Source organism: Schistocerca americana, chromosome X (assembly GCF_021461395.2).
Source record: "Schistocerca americana isolate TAMUIC-IGC-003095 chromosome X, iqSchAmer2.1, whole genome shotgun sequence".
NCBI classification, from domain to species: Eukaryota; Metazoa; Arthropoda; class Insecta; order Orthoptera; family Acrididae; genus Schistocerca; species Schistocerca americana.
The window spans coordinates 908,166,770-908,185,667 of record NC_060130.1 but is presented as its reverse complement, the minus strand read 5'-3'; the positions used below and the strand labels follow the sequence as shown (position 1 = coordinate 908,185,667).

Below are 18,898 nucleotides of genomic sequence, written 5' to 3'. Positions count from 1 at the left end.
TGTTTCCTTTGGATTTATGACATGTGAGCACTATTGTTACAGGTCCTTGCATTTTTGTTGCATGTGACAGCAGCCCCAGATCTAGTATATTTCAGAACAGGGCAAAAACTTGATAGTGGCACCCCCCCCCCCCTCCCCCCTTTCCCCTCGAGTGTTTGAGATAGGACATCAAAATTTAACAAAAATTTGATTTTTCAAAAATATGTTCACTTTGTAGCCCACTTCTTCCTGAAGAGTTTGATGCATAAAACAAGAAAATGGAAGATGTTATTTGGTCTTAAGTGTGCCAAAGTGCAGTGCTATGCCTCTTCACACAACATTCTTCTATCTCACATCACTGTATTTCACTCTGTGGAATTCAAGCATGTATATTTTGTAATGGAAGCCATGAAACCTATATTCAGGACAGTGGAAATTAAAATGTCCTATAGTGCCTCTCCTGCTCCCATTGACTGGTCTGACATTGTAACCCCCTTAAAAAAAACTAATAATTAATACTGGGTGGGATTATTTGTAACCAGGAGAGTAATAAATCTTCAGAAACTTTGCTTTCTTTATTGTCTGTTAGCTAACAACTTTCTGTTTTGAGTGCCATAAAATTTAGTATATGAGTGTTGCCCACAATGTAATGAACGGATTTTTTTTCTTCAACAATCCTTTATTGAATGTAATGAGAATTACACATATGAAAGAATGATGTTTTATCTACACATTCAATTTTCCCACGTAATCTCCTTCCCATTCTATAGCCTTTCTCGAGCGCAAAACAAGGGCATCTATGCCTTGTCGGTACCAATCCTTGTCCTGGTGTTGGAGCCTGTGCTTCACTGTGTGAATCACCTCCTCATCATCCTCAAAATGTCTTCCACAAATGGCAACCTTTAATGGCCAAAGCAAGTGGAAGCCCAAGGATTTGCAGCAATATGTCAGGTGTGATGGACGTGGATGGTCTCCCCAGCCATTGCAAATTGTGGGGCTCCGACAAACTGCCTTCTGATGATCTCAACCTCATGCCCAGTGACTAACTGTACTTCTGTCAACAGCAGATGCTCCATAGATTTTGCACAAGTGTTTGTGAATATTCCCCACAGTTTCTTTCTCTGCAGTGAGAACTTTAATGATGGCACATTGCTTGTAACATACATCACCTACAGATGCCATTTTGAAACTGTAGCAGCTTCACTATTTGTCAGTAGTGATGAAAACTTGGTCCACTCATTCAGGAGACTTTAAATAAGACATACATAATGTTTTGCATTTCTAGCATCGTTTTTGGGTGAGAAAAAAATGCAGTGTATTACTTCCTGGAAACCCTCATAGGAAAGATTAAACCAGCAAAGACAAGAGACAGGTAAGGCAGTAGACATTTTTTCAATCCTTATGTCCCAGCATTTTCTCTCTCTGTAATCTTGCTACAGCTTTATACAGCATGCTTTCCTTTCTGTGAAAGAACCTCTTATCTCATCAACATTTGTCAAACACTTTTCTACATGAAAAATCAAAATGTCATTGTCTAATACTGAAAAAGCTGTTAATACAAATAGTACCGAAGACTGGTGTGGTTTCTCAATTTGATTATGTCTATTTTCTCAGTGTTGCTAGATAAAATGAAGTAGGCCTTTCTAATATTGCAGCAATTGTAACACATGCCAAATAAGCGAAACTGTTTCAGAAGAAATGGTCATTTTTATCTACCATATTTACATAAATAACATGATAGAATATAATTCATGAAGTACCAATATCAAATGCTTAATAGACCTACTACAAGCAAAAAGTTTTATGTTAGGAAACAGTTTCAGATTTCATTCATATGCTCCAGTTTATCAAGCATGAGATCAAAAAGTAGTAGTACAAAATTTTATATAAATTTGGAATTGTCATAATTCTTCCATACAATTTGTGTGATTCTGTAATATTCCTGCCATTGTCAAAACTTATTCTCTGGTTAGCTTCACTAACCCTGCCAGAATCACCAGTTTAGTTATCCTGCATTTATTCTCCATTTGTTTTAATTTTTTTTTAATATGTGTTCATACAACACATTTCCATGCTATTCTGAGAATAGAACTTAAGTGGCTGCTAACCATGGACTGTATAACTGGGGCCTAGTAGTGTAGCAATCTGGCAAAAATTTTCTGTCAAAATTTCATTTCATATGTAATCTTTCTTAAATCTTAAAATTTCCATTCAGTAGTCTGAATCTATGGATTTCGCTAGTAATTATAGCAATGTTGATCATTCTCATACCCAATCAACCACATAAACAAACAGTGATTAGCATTCACCCATGCAGGTTTATTCAGCTCAGCTCTTATAGACCTTACCCCTTTTGTCTGTAGGAAAGTTTTTATTTCTAGATGCTATGGGGATTCCCTTGGCAGAGATGTCACATAAACTATGCACAAATTCAAAAATTAACTTATGATCTGTTCAGATAGTAACTTAGAATGTGTTCACAGATGTTCAAAATCCAATATGGATGCATTTGAATATCGTATGAACAACTGATAGACCAACATGTGCTAGATGCTAGGCGCTTTGCAAAAAAAGGTTTCTTTTTCTTCAAGAATATTAATTTGGCACCCCCTGAAATTGCTGCCCAGAGCAGATACCTTCGTTTGTGCCCCCCCCTCCCACCCCTCCAGATCTGGGTTGGTATAGCACGTGGCAGCAGTGAAAATGCAGAATTCTGAGAAAATACTGTAATTCTTTGACTGTGGTTGGCCAAGAGATCTGGTGGATGGCTTTCACTTTGTGAGGTAGTGGCAAGGAGCCAGACGGGAAAATATGATGGCCAGGAAAGTCCACTTGCGGTTGACTGAAGATCATTTTATCATGTTCAGTACCACCTCATACTGTTCTAGCCACCTGAATACCTCAACGATATGTTGACAGTGCTGTTCTAGTGAGACTGAAAATATCAGCATGTCATCTAAGTAGGCGAAACAAAAGGAGAGCCCTTGTAACATAGAACTGATGGATCTCTCCCAAGTTTGCATGACTTTCTGGAGGCAAAATATCATGAACTAGCTCTCAAATAGGCTGAACAAGGTTATTATGGCTGTCTTCAGAATATTTGTATGTAGGCCTTGGTGCACACTGTACAGGCAGGTGCCACTCATCACATGGTTGTAGTTGCAGAGTAATGGCACCGGGTCTCAATCTGGCACTGTATGGGCATTGAATGCTCTGTAATCACCATAAAGCTGCCATGGGCCACACTTCTTTGAACCAAATGCAATTAAAAACACTGCATGCCATATGTTGCTATGGAGAAACTGTTGATAACAGTTAGTCAGAACGACATTGGCTGCCTACAACGGCATATCATGGTACGCGGGTGTACAGGAGCAGATGCACAGATTGGACCCTGTGTCCACTAAATATTTCAAACCTGTCCGTTGGGCAGTTTTGAACAGATGCTGCAGCATAGATCAGATGAAGTACCTACATACAGTGGCACACCTGTTTTCCAAATTTACTATGATACCAACAAATTTTTGTTGTGGTTCAGTGACTGGTGCAGAAGTGGTGGAGCATCCTCAGTGACTTGGCCAGCCTCGATCACTACTTGCATCACACTGAGATAATTATTGACTCATGTGCTGGGTCAACACGTCCACTTTAGCTGTCAGTGCATCATAGTCTACACACGATGCAGTTGTTCATGTGCTTGTGCACTGTATGGTTACCATATTGATGGGCGCCGCAGACATAGCATCTTGTACTTTATCCACCAGGTCCACCACTGCATCTGGAGAGATATCTAACTCAGATGCTATAATCCCCTTAATTGGAGACAGCAAACAGATACTCCAAATAGTTCATAGCAGGCTGTCTGGATCTGTACCAGCATTGATCTTACTCTGCAGGTACTGGGATGGTTTGTGGTCCACAATGCCCTCTTGTGTTAAAACCTGATGGAGGCATTCTTCTAGTGAAGCTGATACTTTCTGATTAACTATGTCTTCAGCCAGTCATATGAATTGCTTTCAGGTGGTGTGGTAATAGTAGTAGTAGTAGTTTATTCATCCAGAGACAATTTACATTGCATGGATTTCGTCAAAAAAAAAAAAAAAAAAAAAAATATATATATATATATATATATATATATATATATATATATATATATATATATATATATAGGGTGAACAATACTATACAAAATACAGATGTGCATAGTGGACTACATAACATCAGACCACATTGAAATAGCATGTACAACTTTGATTATTTACATTGATGTACGAGAAAGACTTTTTACATGGAATACACAGTTGACATTTAGATATAACACATACAATTCTAGCACTTTTGTACATATTATTTATTTAGATCATAGCAACAGTCAGATAAAAATTACTATTGGCACAGAGTACATCAATATAGTTGTTTAGGATGAAACTATTCCAGGTATTCTTTTACACTATAATAGCAGTTGGTCATTAAAAATATGAATACTGCTTCTTTAAATGAAGACAATTTTTTTATTTCTTTTATCTTTACCGGTAGTTTGTTATACAATCTGCTTCCTTGTATGTTTGTTTGTTTCTGCGCCAAAGCCTTGTTAACTCTTTTTATATGAATGTCATTGCACTTTCTTGTGTTGTAAGTATGTAGATCCGAGTTGGATTGGAAATTGTTAATATTTCGTTTTACATTAATTACGCTTTTCTGTATATAGAGGCACGGTAGGGGTAGAATATTCAGCTGTTTAAATAATTTCCTTGAAGGAGTTAGCCTTGAACTGTTGGTTCTCCTGCACCTCAGTGACATAGCAGTGGTCGAGTTGACTTGACCAATGTGAACTTCACAGACTCCGCAGTGATACCCAAGTAGAAGAAGCTAGTTTCAACTTGTGTGAATCAGAGGGCTGGATTGTGAGACCAGAAGGGCAGCAATCGAGCTGTGTGTCTTAACACAGGGGGATTCATCACTACCAAGCATTCCATCATCTCACAAATTACCTTTGATAGTAACATGTCAAATTCATGCATTATGCAGGCAGATCATTTTGGGGTCATCACTTTAGCCATTGAGCTGTGATCCTGCCAATCCAACTGTAAATCTCACATAGAGTTATGATTAATTTGTACAAATGACACCTTCATTCTGAAGTAATAATAACTTTGTTCATTGTTGAATCTGGACAGAACAGTGAAACTCGTGAGCATCATGAATGCAGATATATGTGCTAGTCAGGAATGAACAAAACTGCTCTGTTTACCGTAACTAAAATGACCCAAGACAATGATAATTCTTTGTTGAAGAAAGAGTGTACACAAAACATAAAACTTATAGGCCTGAGAATAAACAGAACATAGGAAACATAATAGGAATTCTGCAGTCCTGGAAGCTAGCGCAAAAATTGTTTTAACAGCACAAAGTTTATAAACATAAAAATCACACCACACATGCATCACACTGCACAGACAGCGCTGACAGCCATGATAACTACACATCATAACTACGTAGTATCAAAACTATGGCCCAACTTTTTGCATGGGGTCAACTGCTCGGGGCTGATATCTTGCAGGGGCACTTTTTTCTCCACAAAATATGAGGCCATGTTCCCTTGTCAGTAGTATCATAAAGTTGGAATTTAAATTTATACTGTGTGTAGCTCACAATACAAATGAAGACAACAATGAGAGATTCCCCAGTTATTTAATTATTAGCATTTAAAGACAAATATTTTTTATTAGTACCAGTACTTCACATAGTGGCTACACTTGTTTGTGCATTCCCTATATCATCAATAAATTGCTGCAATAGCCTCTTTAGTTACCTACTCATGTATCCACATCACTAGCATTGCAAATACAATGGGAGCTGTCCATTATTGTTAAACTGAAGCAGAAATGACATGATTTTCGTAGAATTGTCAGAATTTGAAAGGCCACATTTTTTCCACTAGGAAATTCTTGTGGTTAAAAGACTTGATGAAACAATTATAATCATACACATTGTCACAATAACAGAAAACCAGGACGGGATACAAACAATTACAAATTATGTTATGGTGACAACTACTCATCTTTTAGTGAAACATATTAGTAATGGGAAGACCAGTACAAAATGCTGAACAATGTAACTCAAGTTTCCAACTTTCATTCTTATACAGAATGCAGCACACTCACATATAATGCAAATTAGATTTGGGTGAATGTGCTCATGCATACATGCATGTGCCTGCATGTGCACAGGCTCCATTTGTATGTTTGCAATCACTCACAGCTTTAGGCAGATCAATATAAATAATGTACATTTATAAGTACCTTTACGTACACTTAATAATATTCGCTAAGTAGTTCTAAAGAGTTTCTAATACAAATAATTGGTGCTAAGGAGGAAAAGTTCCCTGCCATTTAAGGTACTTCAGTGCAGTGTTTTGCTTACCAGGTATTCGTAACGATTCTTCCTACTTGCCAAACACATCACAATTAATCCAGTGACAATGAGCTGGAAAGAAATAAGAGAGGAAGCTTGTTTTAGTTGTATTGCATTATGCATGAAGTGATATTCCTGTTATTTTAAATGTGATGTAACCAGTCACGTAAAATTTAATGAATTATTGTTCTCCACAGTGAAAGAACCTACCAACAAAAATAAACATCAAGAAATTGATGTATGATTGAATCAATACACACTTTCTGTGTGTACTTTCCACTAATCATAATCAAGTGACAAAAATGGTATAAATAAATTATCACTAAATTCTCAGTTCATATGAAAAAATAGCTCAATCTTAATTATATGTTTTGACCATGGACACTTGCAGCCACTACTAAAACATTAGGTTATCTAACAAAAAATAATTAAATCGTTTGCATAAAGAAACATAACTGTAGCCAGTATTTCAGATTATAGGTTCAATCTGCGAAATGTACCAAAAAATAATAACCTAGAAGTTTCTGAGACTTAATTTCTCATCTTATATTCTGTTTCTTTGTCTTTTCTCATGTTATTTAATCATTTTCACATGGAGAGATGTCCCACCTGAAGAATCTCAACTATACTGGTTATTGCAGTATAATACTTTTGGCAGCACTTCAGTTTGCTATCCATAAAAATTTTTCTTTAGTTGTCATCATAGTTTTTGAAAATGTATGTTAAAGCACTGAGTAATTTGCTTTTTGTTAGTGTTAAATACAAGGAAGGCATCTCATTGCAACTGAAGACTTGAAAAACAAGTTAATACGTTTTCCTGTTGTATGGGAACATCCAGCTGTCAAGACATAAGTAATGCTTACTATAATATGTTTTCCAAATAAAATCCCACCAGCAGAACATATTTAAGTGTTAAGATTCTTGTGTTGCTGCAAATAAATAATTCTGTGAAATGCTATGCTTTTGTAATATGCTTCTTCTTTATTTTGTAATGTTTGTCAAAAGAACTGCTCTCAGATCTCATACTATCAAAATAAAATGAGAACAAAAAGGAAAGGCCTAACTAGTTTTGGTAAATGATAAAAATCCAGGACATGTGGAATTAGTACTAAATAAAACAGGACCTCAGAATGTGGTGTGAATACATTGTGTGTTCACTAGTTACAAAAATTGTTCCTCAAAATGTGTTTTCCATGGAACTGCAGATGAACAAGGACATTCAACACTGTTGAGAATATCAAGATTTGAATTTTTAAAAAATTTTTTGTGAACTGAAGTGCCTAACATACACTGAGGTGACAAAATTCATGGGATAGCGACATGTACATATTCAGGTGGTGATAGTGTAATGTACACAAGGTATAAAAGGGTAGTGCATTGGCAGAGATGTCATTTGTACTCAGCTAATTCATGTGAAAAGGCTTCCCATGTCATTATGGCCATGAAACAGGAATTAGCAGACTTTGAACACAGAATGGTAATTGGACCTAGATGGATGGGATATTCCACTTTGGTATTCATTAAGAAATTCAACTTTCTGAGATTCACAGTGTCAACAGTGTGCCAAGAATACCAAATTTCAGGCATTACCTCTGACCATGGACAACACACAGTCCAACAGCCTTCACTTAATGACCAAGAGCAGCAGCACTTTCACAGAATTATCAGTTATTCACACAACACTGTGTGAAAAAACCACAGAAATCAATGTGGGACATATGACAAACTTAGCTGTTAGGACAGTGTGACAAAATTTGCTGTTAATGGGCTATGACAGCAGAAAACTGACACGACATGACATTTCCTGCACTGCCCCACCTCGGTTCATGACCATGTCATTGGACCCTTGATGACTGGAAAACTATGGCCTGGTCAGATGAGTTCCAATTTCAGTTGGTAAGAACTGATGATACAGTTTTGAGTGTGGTACAGACCCTTGACCACAGACCCAAGTTGCCAACAAGGCACTGTATGAGCTGGTGGTGACACTGTAATGGTTTGGACTGTATTTACATGGAATGGACTGGGTCCTCTAGTCCAACTGAGTGAATCATTGACTGGAAATGATTATGTTTGTCTACTAGGAGACCATTCACAGTCACTCATTGACTTCACATTCTCAAACAACAGTTTCATGTCACCAGGTCACAATTGTTTGTGATTGGTTTGGGGAACATTCTGGTCAATTTGAGTGAATGGTTTGACCACCCAGATCATCCAACATGAATACCATCAGTCATTTATGGGACATAATCGAGAGGTCACATTGTGCACATCATCCTGCAATGGCAACACTTTTACAATTATGTATGGCTGTAGAGGTTGCATGGCATAATATATCTGCAGGGAACTTCCAACAACTTGTTGAGTCCATGACACACTGAGCTGCTGCACTACACTGGGCAAAAGGAAATCCATCATGATAATAGGAGGTATCTCATGACTTTTGTCACCTCAGTCTAAATTGTCTCTACAAACTGTGTTCATATGTTATTTTTTAGTTTAAAATTTTATTTATTAGTGAAATTCTTCCACTCATATGTTATGATCAAACTGGAGCCATGTGACAGATAAAAATTTATATACACATTCAATTACATCTTACCATAGTTGCTGGTACATAAGTTGGTACAGTCTCAAAGTAATTCAGTGAAGAAGTGTATGATCGTAGCATGAAGTATACTGTGAGAAACAGTATTCCCAAGAGTACAGACAGTCCTCCACATGCTGTGCAGAGGAAAACATATTTTCGGAGCCAGCAGGAATGTGGCAGAGCTGAAACAGAGCAGAAAATATTTAGCTTTATTCATAGTTGTAAACTACAGAGATGAAGGCATTTAATTGACTATTTAAAATGTGAATGTAATGAAATTGTTTCTCAGTTTATCAATTTTCTCAGCTGACAATTTAAAAACAAATTTTATAATACATAGACATAAATGGAGCCTGTGATCCAATTCTTTCTCTATCCAAATACATCTAAATTAATTCTGGGCCTCCTTATCAACAAGACTGATGAATGACTTGACAGTGGGTTATGATCAGTGATATGACCCATACCACATGCCTCTAAGTTCTGTATAGTGTGAATCCCAATGACCTCACTGGTTATGGTCACTTCATAAATAATCATTACATTTTAGGCTAAGCAAGAATGTAAAATGTTGGAAACTCTGCAATTGATACTAGGTCATACGAATGATACAACATGAGAAGATGCCATTAGATCACAAGTGGCAGCTTGTTACCATTGACACAGTCTGGAAATCAGGCTGATTTTATGTCCTTTTGCCAACCTAATCAACTCATGGTGAACGGAATTCTGTTGTGAGGTATTAACACTTACAGATCCTATACTGGAAGATGTTTAATGTATAGTATCATCAGAGTCTCACAGGGTGCAAGCCTGCAGATGCTAGCTGCCACAGAAGTAGCTGAGGTCAAATCATGGCTTTCGCATTGTTTTGCCTATCTAACAACACTGTTCTCTACAATGGATGGCTCAGAAACTGAATCCCAGTGCAGTTTCCTACCAATGTGTAAGGACTATTTTACATTATGTCAAATTTTGTAGTGTTCCTTGTTAGGCCCACTTTGGGCAAGCCATTTATGAGATGATAGCTTTATTAAGCAGCCAAGGGAGATAATTTACATTAATTATATCTGTTCATTACAAACAGTGCACTAAAATGCAACAAACTGCACACAAGAAAAATAAAGGGTTAGGTGTGGTAGCTGCATGAAAGCAATTAAAGTACATGAATTACCAACTTTGGACCACAGCTAAGTTGATGGTATTGGTAGTGGTTGTTGTTTTGCAGTTGTCACTTCAAGGACAGGTTTGAGGCTTCATCCCACACCAATCTATCCTGTGCAAGGCTCTTCATCTGTGCACAACTACTGCAACTTACAACCATTTGAACCTCCTTGCTGTTGTCAAGCCTTAATACCCATCTAGAATTTTTACCCTCCACAATTCCCTCCATTACCAAACTGACGATTCCATGATACCTATCAAACTGATTCCCTATTTTAGTCAAGCTCTGTCATTTTTTTTCCCTCCCCAATTTCGTTCAGTATCTTCTCATCTAATCTTCAGCACTCCCCTGTTATACCACATTTCACTTTTTTTTTTAGACTGAACTGTTTATCATCCACACTTCACTTCCATACTAGGCTGCACTCCAGACAAATACCTCTAGAAAAGACCTCCTAACATTTATATTTGATTTTAACACATTTCACTTTTTCAGAAATGCTTTCCTTGCTATTGCCAGTTTGGACTTTATATCCTCCCTAATTTGGTCATCATTTGTTATTTTTCTGCACAAATAACAAAACTCACCTACTACTATTAGTGTCTCATTTACTAAAATAATTCCCTCACCATCACCTCATTTAATCTGACTATATTCCATTACGCTTGTTTTGCTTTTGTTCATGTTCATCTTATAACCTTTAACCAAAATGCTGCCTATTCTGTTCAGCTAGTCTTCCAAGGCATTTGCTGTCTCTGACAGGACTTCGTGTTATTGGTAAATCTCAAAATTTTAAATTCCTCTCCCTGAATTTTAAGTCCTGTTACAAATGTTTCCTTGGTTTCCTTCACAGCTTGCTCAATGTACACATCAAATAACGTCAGGCACAGTCTGCAGCCAGTAATAGAAAAAGGTGGATTATTCTCCATGATCTTATACCACTCTTGCTGCTAATATTAATTATTTTTTTCTTTTAGAAACCGTTTTCATTAATAATGCATATAGACACAGCAACGTATAGGGATCTACAGGAAATTACGAAATTTGCATTTCATTAAATTTTGTTATACACAGTATAATTTACAGTCTGTTGATGTCAATAGTGTAAGGAGTTCATACAGGAACATTTTATTTAAAGAAATAATCATCAAAATTCTATCCTGATGGAAATTGTTTTAAAATTGACTTCGTTTATTTGAAAGCTCTTATTCTTCTCATTCAAGCAAATGTTTTACAATTTCTAAAAACTTAATATTCCAAAAGTTACTCATATTCAAAATGTTTGTTTTCCAGAATATCCTGATTTTAAAAAACTTTCCAACATCCACTGGTATAATTTTGTAGCCCTGATTTTTCTACTTCAAAAAATGTATACTCTTATTGAAACAATCTGACAGTTTATAAATTATTCCACTTAGAAAATTTCACTAATGGCAGGCCTTGTCTGGAAAATGCTTGGCAAATCTTGGGAACCCCTGAGCATATTAAAACTTCCCTGTAGTAAAGTAGTACCATTTTTAAATTATACAGATTCTGATTAAATAAATCTATTGTATCTTTGAAACTTTCTCTTTGTCTGTTTTTTTATGTTAATGTCTGAAATTAAATGGTACAGTCCTTTCCCTTCTCAGGATTTCTGTAATATGTGCATCTTTTTATTCCTGGCATATAAGCAACATTGACACAGCTACTGTATAGTAGCAGCTTAAACTGACAACTGTAAACAACAAACGTGCATTAGACCAAGCAGCTTTGGGGATATAGAAGTATGTAAGTTACTATATTTTGCGTATTTTTGTTCACTGATGTCTTATGGGATAATATTGTATGGCAACTCCTCACTTAGGCTAAAAGTATTCATCACACAAAAGAAGATATTATGTGTGGAGTTCATACACATACATCTTGCAGGTGTCCCTCTAATCCTAGAACATTGCTACTAAACTATCATAAAGTTTGCTACTCCGCATTTTATTAAAGGTAGTCAATTTATTGGTTATTTGTTAGCTAATTACCAGTATGAGCGCTCCAAATTAAGAACAAAATGTCGTGTTACACTCTACTGCGTTTGTAAATTTTGTAAGGGTTTAATAATGAGGATTAAGCAGCTTGGAATATTAACCATGGCCTCACAGTACATTTATTCATTTATATAATCTGTTATCAACAATCCATCTGAGTTTGAGAGTAATAAAGATATTCGTATTTACAGCACTAGAGGGAAAAATGATCTGCATTACCCTTTATTGAATCTAGCTCTGCCACAGAAAGCAACAAATATGCAGTTATTAAACTCTTTGACAATATACCCATGGACATAAAATGTCTGGCAGATAGCAAAAATATCTTCGAATGTAGATTAAAGGGTTTTCTGCTTAACAACTCCTTCTATACCATAGAAGAATTCTTGAGTAGAGATAATTACTTATGACAATACCATAAATGGCCAGTATGCAACAATATAATAATTATTGTTTATTTTTTACTTAGTTGCATATAAGTGTTCTATGTTTGTTCTGTTGACACATTCCACATCATAACATTTATCGTGAATTTGATCTATGGAACAAGTACTATAACTAAGTGACTGAGCAGGCAGCATTCAATATTGGATATGCAGCCACAATATGTCAACAATGTTGTATCACAAATTGCGATGGAGCAATGTCTATAAATCAAGTGCTCAATATATTCTTCAGAATGTTTTGAAGCAGAGAAAGATGTGCGCAAACTTTGACAGGCACACTTTGACTCCAAAACAAAAACAATGATGAATGGATGCCTGCCATGACTTGGCTAAATGCAAGATGTGAGCAACTCTATTCTGTAAAAAAGCATCACAGGTGACAAGACCTGGTGTTATCAACACCAACCTACCAAAGTATGACAAAGTGCAGAAGTTCACATGAAGCATCAATGCTTTGAAGTCATAACTGACATTGAAGCCAATGTGATATGCAAGTTGAACAGTATCCCTAAGAAGGACTTTTCTGACAGTTTCACATGGTGGTATGAATGTTCTGTTTGTTGTAGTCAACTGAGGGGAGACTACATAGAATGTCTAAAATGTTATAGTTGCCATCTTAACTGTTCTCTGTTTTTTCTATTAACCCAGTCCTGAAACTTTTTGGGTCAACTGGGGTTTTCAGACATCATCCATAAAACCACAGTCAGTGGCTAGCAAGCATTCAGTATGTAAAAATCATTTAGTTGTTGTAAGTCGTGATTGTGCAGTTATAGCGTAAAGTGTAGAGATTGGACTAAAAATATTGAAACACAGTGAGAAATGCATCCTTGAACATAAATGCAGATGCTAGCCAAGCCTGCATGTCATGCTGTTGTATTTGTCCATGAATGGCATCTGTGCAAGGCCCTCAATACACTGCAAGTGTCAATCATGGTCAGAACAGTGTTCTGTGTTATTGTCAGTACATTATGTCAGAGCTAAGTAAACTCAAACGTGGGAAAATAGTTGGTGATAGTATGATGAGTGTTTCTGTAACCAAGGGAGCTGGAGTGTTTGGTGTTTCAAGAGACACTGTATCAAAGTTTTATACTGCATAAAGGGCAAGCGGAAATAAATCATCTGCTAAGTCACAGTGAGGACAAAAGCGTGTGTTGAATGATCATGAGGGAAGATGATTGAAGGAGACTGTGGCGAATAGCTCAGGACTGGTTTTGTGAGCACGAAAATGAACTCTCACATCTCCCCTGGGCACCACAGTCACCAGATCTTTGTGGTCTACTTTAGAGAGAAGGGTGCACGATCGCTATTTAGCTTCATCATCACTGCCTAAAGTTGTCACTATTTTTCAGGACAAATGGTACGATATTCTCTTAAAAACCATACAGGACCTGTATTATCCATTCCGAGGTGACTGGAAGCTGTTTCGAATGCCAAGGGTTTTCCTATATGACAACAGGCATGGTAATGTGTTGTGGCTGTGGTGTTCGCATATTTTTGTCCACCTATTGAAGTATGCTACTTCACTGTGTTGCCATTTGAAAAATTGTGTTAAACTGCTCACAGATTATGTGAAGTGCTGACCTGTGAGTATTACAATTGCAAACTGTGTTTTGGTCTTAAGGTAGCATGATTGACTGCGTGCAAGTACCCTATTGTAGTCATCCAGTAAGTGAGAATGGCGACAACGGCCGTACCGCAGAGGTAACACCGGTTCCGGTTAGATTACCGAAGTTAAGCTCTATCACGCTGGGCTAGGGAGCTGGATGTGTGACCATCTGGTCTGCCAAGTGCTGTTGGCAAGCGGGGTGCACTCACTCCTTGTGAGGCAAACTGAGGAGCTACTTGACTGAAAGTAGCGGCGCTGGTCTCGTAAACTGACATACAGCTGGGAGAGTAGTGTGCTGACCACATGCCCCTCCATATGATGCATGTGGGCTGAGGATAACATGGCAGCCAGTCGGTATCACTGAGTCTTCATAATAATAATAATAATAATAATAATAATAATAGCTTTATTCAACACAAGACACAAATACAGACATTAGACCATTCTTGCATAGACCGCCAAATAACCCACAAATCGAAACAACAATAAAAACTATCAACACAATGATACACAACAAAATAAATGAAAACACAACTATGGAAAAGTTACAACTACTGGTTTATATAGGAGTACTCACTACACTAAATATACACACTAGGCAGAGATCAGAACCAACCAACACACAGAAGAAACCCACAAAACCAGCATGGCAACACAGGCTACAGATCAGAATAGAAAAACTGAGAAAAGACATCGGACAGCTAACACAATTTATAAGAAATGAAATGTCAGAAAGAAAACGAAAAAGGTTAGGTAGAATCTCACAACAAGAAGTGATAGAGCAATTAGATGAAAAGAAGCAGAAATTACAAGCATTGGCCAAACGACTTAGAAGATACAAAAAAAGTGAAAATAGAAGGAAACAAAACCAAACATTCAACACAAACCAAAAGAAATTTTACCAGACAATAGATAACACACACATTAAAATAGACAATCCACCAAACATAACAGACATGGAACACTTCTGGAGCAACATATGGTCAAACCTGGTACAACATAACAGGCATGCACGGTGGATACAAGCAGAAACAGATACATACAAGATGATACCACAAATGCCTGAAGTGATAATTTTGCAGCATGAAGTCACCCAAGCAATTAATTCTACTCACAATTGGAAAGCCCCTGGGAAAGATAAAATAGCAAATTTCTGGCTAAAGAAATTCACCTCAACACACTCACATCTAACTAAATTATTTAACAGTTACATTGCAGACCCATACACATTCCCTGATACACTTACACATGGAATAACTTATCTGAAACCTAAAGATCAAGCAGACACAGCAAACCAGCTAAATATCGCCCCATAACATGCCTAACAACAATATACAAAATATTAACTTCAGTCATTACACAGAAATTAATGACACATACAACACAGAACAAAATTATAAATGAAGAACAAAAAGGCTGTTGCAAAGGAGCACGAGGATGTAAAGAGCAACTGATAATAGATGCAGAGGTGACATATCAAGCTAAAACTAAACAAAGGTCACTACACTATGCATACATTGATTACCAAAAAGCTTTTGATAGTGTACCCCACTCATGGTTACTACAAATATTGGAAATATACGAAGTAGATCCTAAATTGATACAGTTCCTAAACATAGTAATGAAAAATTGGAAAACCACACTTAATATCCAAACAAATTCAAATAATATCACATCACAGCCAATACAGATTAAGCGTGGAATATACCAAAGAGACTCATTAAGTCCTTTCTGGTTCTGCCTTGCTCTGAACCCACTATCCAACATGCTAAATAATACAAATTATGGATACAATATTACTGGAACATACCCACACAAAATCACACATCTGCTATACATGGATGATCTAAAACTACTGGCAGCAACAAATCAACAATTCAACCAATTACTAAAGATAACAGAAGTATTCAGCAATGATATAAATATGGCTTTTGGAACAGACAAATGTAAGAAAAATAGCATAGTCAAGGGAAAACACACTAAACAAGAAGATTACATATTGGATAACCACAGCGACTGCATAGAAGCGATGGAAAAAACAGATGCCTATAAATATCTAGGATACAGACAAAAAATAGGAATAGATAATACAAATATTAAAGAAGAACTAAAAGAAAAATATAGACAAAGACTAACAAAAATACGGAAAACAGAATTGACAGCAAGAAACATGACAAAAGCTATAAATACTTATGCTATACCAATATTGACCTACTCATTTGGAGTAGTGAAATGGAGTAACACAGACCTAGAAGCACTCAATACACTTACACAATCACAATGCCGCAAATATAGAATACATCACATACATTCAGCAACTGAAAGATTCACTTTAAGCAGAAAGGAAGGAGGAAGGGGATTTATTGACATAAAAAACCTACATTATGGACAGGTAGACAATTTAAGAAAATTCTTTATAGAACGAACAGAAACTAGCAAAATACACAAAGCAATCACTCATATAAATACATCGGCTACACCACTGCAATTTCATAACCACTTCTACAACCCTTTAGATCACATAACATCAACAGATACGAAGAAAGTAAATTGGAAAAAGAAAACACTACATGGCTAGCACCCGTATCATCTAACACAGCCACACATAGATCAAGACACATCCAACACATGGCTAAGAAAAGGCAATATATACAGTGAGATGGAAGGATTCATGATTGCAATACAGGATCAAACAATAAACACCAGATATTACAGCAAGCATATTATTAAAGATACCAATACCACAACAGATAAATGCAGACTTTGCAAACAACAAATAGAAACAGTAGATCACATCACAAGTGGATGTACAATACTAGCAAATACAGAATACCCCAGAAGACATGACAATGTAGCAAAAATAATACATCAACAGCTTGCCTTACAACATAAACTTATAAAACAACATGTTCCCACATACAAGTATGCACCACAAAATGTACTGCAGAATGATGAATACAAATTATACTGGAACAGACCCATTATAACAGATAAAACAACACCACATAACAAACCTGACATCATACTCACCAATAAACAGAAGAAATTAACACAACTAATCGAAATATCCATACCCAATACAACAAATATACAAAAGAAAACAGGAGAAAAAATTGAAAAATACATCCAACTGGCTGAGGAAGTCAAGGACATGTGGCATCAGGATAAAGTTGACATTATACCAATTATACTATCAACTACAGGAGTCATACCACACAATATCCACCAGTACATCAATGCAATACAGCTACATACAAACTTACATATACAACTACAGAAATCTGTAATTATTGACACCTGTTCAATTACCCGAAAGTTCCTAAATGCAATGTAACATATACCATACAGTTAAAAGAAAGTCACGCTTGATCATGGTCCGCGTCACCTTCCATTTTTAACCAGACATAACGTCTGAGACAAGAAAGAAATAATAATAGCTTTATTCAACATCGAATGGTACACTGCACATGTACAAAGAAACAGTAATGATTAAAGTTATTTGTACAATACACAAGACACATTCTTCTGAATACGTCATTAATTTACAACAAAATTACAATAAGATGTTTACTAATTTCTACTCACACGATTTCACAAAGCATTTGTTGTTCTTCATATAAGTATGGTACCCTTCTAATGTGTAGAAAGGGTGTTTTACTAAACATTTCTTAAGCTGATGTTTCAGTTTAATTGTAGGAAGAGCCATGACTGCACTAGGCAGTGCATTAGCTAATTTTATACCTGCATACTGAGGCCCCTTTTCATAAAGTGCTGTTCTGTGGCTGCCAATGTAAAATCTTTCCTTATTTCTAGTATTGTATTGGTGGAAATATGAATAAGTGTTTGGGTGCAGTCTTTTCACAAGCAATATGGCTTTTAGAATGTATGTGTTTATAACAGTTAACACCTCTGTTTTTGGAAACAAGTTGCCACAAGATTCCCTATATTTTGCCCCACAGATTATTCTCACACCCCTTTTTTGAAGAATGAGTAGCTTATCTAGATTAGCTTCGGTTGTTGCCCCCCAAATTTCAATACTGTAGTTCAAGTGAGAGGAGAAAAGAGCATGGTATGCAATTTTTAGGACTACAGTGTCTTTATAGAACTTGTTAATAGTACTGATTGCAAATATATTTTTTGACAACTTAGTTGCTAGGAAGTCAATATGTGTGTCCAATTTCAGGCTGCTTTGGATTGTTACACCAAGGAATTTTACACTAGACTCTTTCTTTACCAATTCGTTGCCAATGTATAATTTAATTTCATTATTCAAACTACTTCTGTTAAACTCCATCAAACATGTTTTACTGGTGCTTACATTTAAGTGGCTTTCATTAAAAAACTGAACAATTTCTTTTGTCACATTTTTACACTTGGCCTCTAGTTCATTACATGATTCCTTTTTACACACAATGGACATGTCATTGGCATAAAGAACAATTTTGGAATTTATAGTACAGTATTTAATATCATTTACATAGATCAAGAACAGAAGGTGGCCCACCACCGAGCCCTGGCGCATGCCATATTTTATGCAAGTGATCCCTGATTTGGAGACACCACTTTCCGTTTTAAGCAGAACAAACTGTTTTCTATTGCTCACATAACACTTTATTAGGTCATAATCAGCGCCTCTAATGCCCATGTTCCATAGCTTGTCTCATAGCATGTCAA

The 18,898-nt window shown here is 36.4% G+C and overlaps 1 protein-coding gene across 1 annotated transcript in view; it reads right to left on the bottom strand.

Annotated features, from left to right (window-relative positions):
• The window catches only part of LOC124556385, a 70,516-nt gene extending 51,872 nt beyond the window's left edge, over positions 1-18,644 (bottom strand). Inside the window, exons 1-3 of the mRNA XM_047130348.1 lie at positions 17,810-18,644; positions 8,999-9,168; positions 6,403-6,465 (exon numbers count right to left, since the gene is read on the bottom strand). Coding sequence (XP_046986304.1) covers positions 6,403-6,465; positions 8,999-9,168; positions 17,810-18,644 — 1,068 coding nt within the window. The remainder of the gene's footprint in view (positions 1-6,402; positions 6,466-8,998; positions 9,169-17,809) is intronic.
• Positions 18,645-18,898: the final 254 nt, after the last annotated feature.